The following is a 9,046-nucleotide window of genomic DNA, read 5'->3' as shown; positions in this document are numbered from 1 at the left end:
GGGAAAGAGCTCTGAAGTCATGTATGTCAAAATATAGCAGGGTGCACAAACGGACAAGCACTGTAAAAACCTGTTGAGAGTGGAGAAAGGAAAGACCTTTTAAAGGTAACCGGTTTTCAGAACAACTTCCCTTGTACAGAAAATTGAAATATTTGTATTTTGAAGTTTGCACTGTAGTTATGATGCAACAGAGTTAGGAAATACTTTCCTGGTAAAAAGATCTCACACTGTTGGAGGAAGTCCTTCTGACTCTCTGTTCCATGGGGAAACTGAGATGTGTTCACTGATTGGTAAATGTTAGATATATCAAGGCCAAAAAAACCTAATCTAAGAAAAAGATGCCAGGAAGACACCTTTAAAACATTAAAAACGTTGTTAGGATGAGGTTTATTCTGCATTTTCCTGGATACTTAAGGAAACTGATGCATCCACATTAACTTTAAAATGGAAATAACCATGCCTACATAAAATAAGAAAATTGTAAGGCTATATTCATTAGTATCTGCAAAACGTGTCTTTGAAAGACAGGTAAATAACAAACAGGCAATTCCTGTTCCCACAGTAAATGAAAATAAACCCAGGGGATCAAAGGAAAAAATCTAGATCTCAGAAGTCTAGACCCCCCCCCCCAAAATGTTACACATTACCCAGTTCTCCCAATCTCTCCTCCCACACCTGCCAGACTATCCAGTTCTATATTAAGAATGTACTGGCCTCCAATACAAAGCAATCTAAAAATGACAAGTATGGCCTGAATAGACCTAAACTTCGGGAGACAAACGGAAGGCTCAGACAGATCTGAAACAGTGACAGGTGTGAGCCAATTGCATGTGTCATGTTAATCTGGCATTTATTGTCCAAGTGACTTTGCACATGCTTACATTTCTAGCAAAAAAATCCAAAGGTCTTAAAAGTAAGGCTGAGGTATAGGAACACTACTAAAGCTGCATTAGTAAAAGAAACTGTCCTAACAAAATGACTGAGTCATTTTCATTAGAGGAAACAGAGCAAGAAGAACTCATATCATCCCAATCCGGAGGAATCAGGAATAGTCACAGAAGTCTATAACGATAGAAATTTTTCCTCTTGAATAGGGTACCTACAAGAATCACCAGTAGCCTGCACTATACAAAAGATACATGCTGCCCTGGGTGGTGTTTTCCTGAAAAGACTGACATCCTGACAAGTTTGTTCACTGAAAATTCCATGATACTATTTGGTCTTGTCATGGAAATCAAATATTACACCACCTTTATTGATTACTTTTAATATATGAAGCAATTGAAGCAGCCTATTCCTCTACCCCCCTAACAGCAGAGAAGAAATAGCAGGTTCCTATCCTGCAGTGCAGTGTACCTAGGCAACAAAAAAAAAAAAAAAAAATCAGGTCTGCATGTTCTCCCACTGAAGTCCACAGGAGTTTTGTAGACAGCACAGAACTTACAACCAATTACAGCAGGAATCCAAGGGTCTGGATTTAGTTCGATTTTTCATAAAATGTGTTTTACAGTTGTTCCAAGCAAGAGATGCTGATGGGCCAGGGAATTTCAGCAGAACATGGACATTGTCTACTGAGGTTTGTGGGGGCCGAGGGGGAATCGAGGATCAGGAGCCCTCGGGAACGCTAGCTGGGGTTGCGGCTGCGATCCCGTTGCGGGCAGATGGGTACTCTCTATCACCGGAGCAGAATTAGGCACAGACGAGACACGTATCAATTGGAAAAACAGAGATGGCTTTACTTACACTGTAGAGTTGTATACAGCGCAGGCAAGAAGTGACTTCACACTTCAATCGTAGTTGCAACAATTCTAATCTCTAGTCGCTAATCGAGGAGCTCTTGTAGACCGGGTAGCTCGGGTCTAACTCGGGCATGCAACACGGAGGATACGTCGTAAGGCTTCGACGACTGGGAGTCGTTGGCAGGTGATCAAGCTGCCGGAGTTCCACTCCAGGGGGAATCGCGGAGTTCTCCAACTAGGGTGGAAACGCCCCTAACCTTTTATATGGCTAGAAAGCCAATTGCCAGCCGGCACGTGGGAATAATTTAACATCGGCCAATCGTATTATGCAAATCTGCATTTCCTCGGCGGGAACTCCATCCACTCTTCACCATGCCGAGAATGCGCCTTACTGTGCCTTGTGCTGGAAAGTTCCACTGTGTCGAGGCACTGATTCAAATCAGCTCTGACAAGGTTCACAATTTGGATGTTTAATTCGGGGTCAGTTGAGAATCTACATCAACAATAATAGCCAAGAATGCTTTTTCCAATCTTTGTCTCAGAAAGAAGTCACTTTCAGTCTGCACTAGGCTCTTCTGGGAGATCAAACTCCGCTAGTGCCTAAAAGATCTTACTTGGTAGAATTTGACATATGGACTATGTGATCATTGTGTTCCGTGTCTGGCTTACAATTTAATGCAAGATTCTAGTCTACAAAGAGGGGCAAATTCTGGTCATTTTATGAGTCTGCTTACATTCTTATGCTTCAGTCCTACAGTGTCCACCCATTTTTAGAACGCAAGATGTGGATGCAACATTCTTGATGGAGAGTGATCAAAACCATAAAGCAAATGTGCCTCCAAATCACTAGAATAATAAATCAAGGCCCATTAAAATGATGAACTAAAACTCTGGAAGGAAGATAAAGATTCACAAATCCCTAGCACAATAGAACTTTGCAGTCAGTGTAAAGTTCATCTATGACAGAATGAGCTCTTCCAGAAGCCAGCCCAAGATCTCCTCCCAAAAAATAAAGGCTGTCACAGAGCAGCAGGGTGCTGAGCTCTAACTGCAGTGTGCACTCGTCTGACTATGCTTCCAATATAAAAGAAGCAAAAACAAAACTCTGCTGGCATGTGTTGCTACTCTGGAGAAAAAAAGGGAACTTGGCCATGATTAGCTATGTTGCTTAATAAGTTACTCAAGGTGTCCAATGTATTACAAGAACTTACCAATTAGAGAACAAACAGTACAGTGGGGAGGGGGAGTGGGTATGGGCATGTGAAGAAAATGAAACCTCCGATTGTACAAGCGGAACAATGCTGAATAAGGGCACTGGCCCTAGCTATAATCACTACCTAAACAGCCTGCTTTCACGAAGCACAACACAGAACTGGCTGTAAGAGTCAAAGGAATCTCGTTCACTTGTCATTAGGCACTTGACAATCAAAAGAACTGCAAATGGAAAGGGATCAGAACTGGTTGAATATATTTTGATAAAATTTATTGATTAGAGAATGAGAAAAGGGAAAGTAGAACTTTTTTTAAAAAACCATCAACTTTATTATCTTTTAAAAAATTTGCAAGGGAGACCCGAATTTTTTCCCCACCAAGTCTCCCTTAATATTTTTTTTATAAGATATTTCTCTTCCCTATTCTTTAGGAGACAAGTATTATCTATTCTGACAACTTCAGCATACCTTTGAGATACCCAAGCTATGGAGCTATTGTACCCTCATGACGGAAGGAATAAAGCGTAAACTGACCATACACAAAACAATTGTCAAATTTACAAAATAAACCAAATGGAAGGAGTATTTTCACTCCCCTCTTAGTTTTAACTTGTAGAAGGTAAGTATTTTCCAGAGAGCAGTAATAACTCCCATTCCAAATCAATATATCTTAAGATATTTAAGATATTCAGAAAGGTACACGAGAAGAAATAAGAAAAATAAATTCAAGCCATAAAATTAATTTAACATGCATTTAAAAAAAAATAAGTTCTTTACATAAATTAATCATTATTTTAATAAAAATGGTAAGGACAAAAACACAAGTAAGTTATTACCTCTTTCTGTAGATTGGAAAGCTGGGAAGAGAGACTTTCAATCCGCATTCGGCTTTCTGTCAGTTCTTCTCTTACAGAGTTGGCTGCAGAGCTGCTCATCTCAGAGGAGAGCCTGGCATTCTCAAGCTAACAGTAAAGCAAGTTGCATATCAGTCTCAAATCACTTATTGTTAACAACTGGGGAAGATGACACTTGAGAAATTGTATAATAGTACTGCTCATAAGCCACAAAGTTCCTGTCAGCAGCTGTAACACAGGAAAACTTTTCTGGTGTCAATTCTAGTGCTCAATCACAGAGCTTCCAAAGAGTTCTTTAAGTAGATGTGCTGGGTATAAACAGCTGTACAAGCTGGCCTTCTAATACCACACCAATACATCTCAAGTATGAGCTGTAAAATGCCTTCATCTTGGGCCCTTCAGTATTCAGCCTAAGATTTTTTATGTATGGCCTCCTACAGGGGTGCTGTTTATGTAGCTGCTTATACACAGCAAAGATCATGAATTCATTAGACAAGCCCCGTTTAAACTTTAATTTTCAGTCATGGCTGGGATGCAACATTGAAAGTCTTAATCACCACTTTAATCAAGTTCTATACACTTCATTTCTATTACACTTGTGTAACTGGTACCAAAGAATTTACTAAAAAATCTAAAAGGTCAATGCCCAATAGAAATACTACACTTAATTCAGGCAACACTGGCAATTCAACAATTTAAAGCCTTTATCGCTTCAAAATGTGATCCAAGGTAGATTAAACACAAGGGCACAAATGGAAGTATACAAAAGTGTTCATGAAGCTTTTTTTTTTTTTTTCCTCCCCCCCCCACTAGTAAAACACAGCAATTCCTAGTTTTTGGGCTAGCTTCCTCCCCTGAAAACTCTCTCAAATTTTAGTTAAAAGTTTTTCAAGGGAGATGAATTCTAACATGACCACTAGTAATGGCTTTTTACAATTACACTGAACAATTTATCTTTATTAAAAGAACACGAGTTTTACCTACTACAAAATTCATTGGTAGCATTAATGGACATAGGGAAAGGAGTGTCACCAGCTTTAAGATGCTTGAGGGGAACCTTTTTAAACTGACAGTGGAATTACAGAAAAAAAAGTTATGGGGAAAAAAAGTATATGCACACATACACCTATAGAAATACTGAATCTTGATGGACAGGGAAAAATTAAAAAAAAAAAAAAAAAAAAAAATCAGACATTTTAAAATTCAGTACAACCTTTAAACATAAATAATTGCTTTAAAAACAGTTGCTGTTATGATAAAATAAAGTGTTTCAAAAGGCTGCAAGAAGGAATGTAGTCTCACTTTGGCATGGTAAGTCTGTTCAAGCTCCTCTTTATACAATTTCACTTGTGCATCATGTTGCTCTCTGATTTCATGAAGCGCTTGGGCCAGTTTGTGTTCATACTCAATTTGGCGCCCAGAATCCACCTCAACAAGACGAGTCTCATGTTTTCTTCTGGTCTCATTGATTTCCTAGCACACACAGAAATAAGGTAACCTTCGATCAACATGAGCTTTAGATATTTTAGTTAAAGGTAATGGATAAGCAGAGATGTACCAACATGGCTGGACGCCCAGACCAGCTGCCATACACAGGCAGCAGTGGCTTCCTATTGTGGTCATGCTTCTGGTGCAAACGTGAGGCTGCAGCAACAGCTGTTATCCTCCCCCATTCTCAAAGTAGGTGACTGGGGAAGCTTCCCCAGTGTCCACACCCTAGTTATGCCTTAGTGAAGTGTTGGGAGTATTTTGTAAAAACTTTCGTGGTCAACCTTGATAAATTACACTCTAGTGAACAAACAGAAGTTTCACAAGGTATGTTCCGGGTTTGTACAAGCACGATATTTTAAACTGGGGCTATCCCAACTTCAGTGCAGCCAAGGGTTGTATAGCCCCCACCACACTGCAGTGAGAGAGGCGGCTGAATGGGCCAGCTGCAGCTGTGGGCTCAAGCTGGTGCTGCACGGGGCTTTTCTTGGCAGAAGCAAGGCTCAGAGAGGGCTGCAACCACCCTAAATTTTGCTGCAGCTCTGCTCTGTTCCCAGCACCACAGCTGCCCAGTGCAGCCCCCCTCCACCCACATGCTGGGAAGAGCTGTGACTGTGCCGGGCAATTGTAGCACTGGGAGCAGAGCAGAGCTGCAGCAAAATTTGGGGTGGTTGCAGGCCCATTCCAGTGCTGTTGGCACCTGCTCAGAGCCCTGCCCCCACTGAGAAGAGACCTGCACAGAGCCAGTTCAAGCCAGCAGCTGCAGCCCCCCCCCCTGCAGATCTGGGGGGCAAACAGTGGCAGAAGCCACCGCCCCACGAGCCGCAGCTTTGTCCTGGACGACCCTCCCCTGCCCCAGTTGGGCTGTGCCTGCCCCCTCCTCTCCTTCCCTCACTGTGGAAGGCATTGATCTGCCCCGCACGCCCTTTCTGACTTTCCAGCTGGAGGCAGCTGTCCTAGCTGCTGGTTCTGCTCCCCACAGGCATTTACTGGCCAAATTATTGGCCCCATTGGGCCAATATCCGATACAGCTAATTTTCTTTATATCTATACTGATCTGATATCAGACTGATGTATTGGAAATTTAATCTGCTCATTCTTCATTAGCCTTAGGGCATGCAACAACCAACAATGAACAGCAGAAAGTCAAAAATAACACTGGACAGAAAGAAAGAAGCAAAACCCTGGCAATTCCATTATTTGTAAAAACTGAATACTCAAATTACAAGTTATACCATTTGAAAATGTACCCTTTCAGAAAGTTACAAAACTAAGAAACTGCAGATTGATAGGGTCCCTTTAACAACAGCCCTGCAGAGGTTATTTTCCTTGGTCAAGTATTTTAATATAATTAAGTTTTAAATCTATTTATTTATGACTGTAAATATAGGAAAGCACACTCACTTCACATCTGCCACAGTAACTTGGGAGATGGGGTTGTTTTCTTTTTTTAAAGGAGAAATCAATGAAAGTCCTATCACAATTCAGTAGCTTCCTTATGCTTCTACCACCAGCATATTGAAACCTTTCAGGATTCACAGTAAGACAGCTAAAATAATCCAAATGTTTAATTTTGTTTCCTCTAGAACTGTTACATTTAATACTAAAAGATAATTACCTCTTCATATATATTTTTACGGAAATCCAAGTCCTCAAGCAAACTCTGACAACGATTTTCAAGATCCACTTTAAGTAAAGTTTCGTCTACCAGCTGTTTCTTGGCAGCAGCCAACGAGGCTTCCAACTTAAAGGAATAAAAGAAATAAGATGGTATTGAGTTTGAGGCAGAACATGTAGAAGTCAGTCACTAGGTCCGTCATTAGTACTTGTGAATAAACTGTACACTAAAACTGAATTTACGGATTAAATAAAGTCCATTTTACTTCACCATCTGCCATTTTTTGTTCATGTAGTGCTTCAATGAATTAAAAGGTACTGTAAACAAATAAAGACTTAATGTGAACAACCAGTTTCTTTTAGATCTGCTGAGACCAAGAGTGTTGTCGGATGCTCAGCTTGCACATCTAACACAGAACGCTAGGAGATAAAAGAAAACAGTACCAACTATTCCAGGTACACTTTTGTAAGGCTTCAACCAGTTTTACACAGATAACAGACATATAACATCTGTATGCTACCAGTTTATACCACATTTGGAACATTCCAAGTCAAAGAGGTGTCAAACATTTGGCCCCGATTTCAGCAATGGGGCAAGCAATGGCAGTGTTCAATTCCCATAGATCCCCAATAAAATCCTTGATATGAATAAACAATAGGGACTTTCTTGCCCTATTGCTACTAAAACAGCAGCAGCATTACGCTGTGCAACTGCCTGAGACCACACAGACTCAGGAAGCTCTGGGGGGTTAGCGCTGCTGTTGCTCACCCCACCACTGGAGATGTATGGAGCCTTACACCGGCCAAATAGGTTTGACACCCCTTCTCTAAGTATTTTATGTTTATACATCCCCAGTTCTTAACAAGTGGATAAGTGGGTAACGAACCTATTCACCAGAAGCCAATGATGGGTTTGGGGACAACTTCTACTATCTTACCTGTGCAATCTGATCTGTCAAATCCTCAACTTGCCCTTCCAGACTTTTCTTATCACCAAGTGCCGTGGCTAGTGCAGCATCTTTGGAATTTATGGCTGCTTCAAAATCTCGAAGTTTGATTTGGGCCCCATTAAAATCAGATTCTTTTTTTGCATAGCTACAACAAACAAAAGACTGCATGAGACGCAACGGTTTAGAAATGCTCAAAAAACCTCAATCAGATTAAAGTATTTTTTAAATCTTAAAATATTATACTGTATTTTTAACCACATTTTATCTTAATCTAATTATACTGCTTTTTTATTTGGATTAAATCCAAATAAACTAATCAGTTCTGCTACGTGTTAATACAGCAATCCAGTATATTCATATTGTAAAGCTATGTTTAGGTTGCAGAAATCCAATTCTGATAAAATTATAATGCTACCACCCTCTTCCCCCTTTTTGTTGTTTTAGTTTTGGGTTTTTATATGGAAACGCCCAAGTTTAAGGCATGAGTACTTCAAGAGTGTAATGTGCATCTTAGGGCCCAGATATACAACATTCATACTGCTGTAATCTGTTTTTGTAATATCAAAAAGGAGTAGACCTGTTATGTTACCTACTCAAATCTGATGCAAAATTATATAGGAGGAATCAGGTGTGAAACCACAATGTAAGTTACAGCAGTGCACAGGTTATCTGCCTACAGCTTATACCAAAGGCAGCTGCTGGCTCAAGGCAAGAAACCAGGCAATGACCTACTTTCTCTGCCACCTAGTGACAAGGCACTACAATTGCCTCCTACTGTACACAGTAGTACAGAAGTCTCATTTCAAAATGAGTTAGAAAGCCAGTCCTGAATCTTTCTTCATCCTAATAAGCAAAGGCTACCATCTTAGATGCAAACAACCTTGCAACATTTTTCATTCAGTAGCTTTTTTCTATTCAGCACTACTCTCCAAGGGTGGGCAAAAAATGGCCTACAGGCCAGATCTGGTCCATGACGGGTCCCTCAGTCCTGCCTGGCCCAAGCACTGTCCTGCCATGGCATGTCCTGCCGCCCCCTTGGCACGCAGCCAGCTTTCCAACCAGGCTGTCTGACAGCAGCTCCTTCCAGCTGCCAGCACCATGGGCCCCAGCCCTGTGGTACCAATGGGGACTTGCACTGTACAGCCCCGACCCTGTGCCTGCTCTGGGCTCGCCCACCCAGCCTCAGC

The 9,046-nt window shown here is 41.0% G+C and overlaps 1 protein-coding gene across 1 annotated transcript in view; it reads right to left on the bottom strand.

The window, feature by feature from the left end:
* Positions 1-9,046, bottom strand: part of LMNB1 (lamin B1) — a gene marked incomplete at its 5' end in the record, with an annotated part of 41,908 nt that overhangs the window by 13,222 nt on the left and 19,640 nt on the right. Inside the window, 4 exons of the mRNA XM_006020731.3 lie at positions 3,787-3,912; positions 5,107-5,277; positions 6,911-7,036; positions 7,848-8,004. Of these exons, the coding sequence (XP_006020793.1) occupies positions 3,787-3,912; positions 5,107-5,277; positions 6,911-7,036; positions 7,848-8,004 (580 nt within the window). The remainder of the gene's footprint in view (positions 1-3,786; positions 3,913-5,106; positions 5,278-6,910; positions 7,037-7,847; positions 8,005-9,046) is intronic.

Source organism: Alligator sinensis, unplaced genomic scaffold, assembly GCF_000455745.1.
Source record: "Alligator sinensis unplaced genomic scaffold, ASM45574v1 scaffold227_1, whole genome shotgun sequence".
Taxonomy (NCBI): domain Eukaryota; kingdom Metazoa; phylum Chordata; order Crocodylia; family Alligatoridae; genus Alligator; species Alligator sinensis.
Note: the sequence above shows the minus strand (reverse complement) of the source record. Positions and strands in the feature narration are given on the sequence as shown.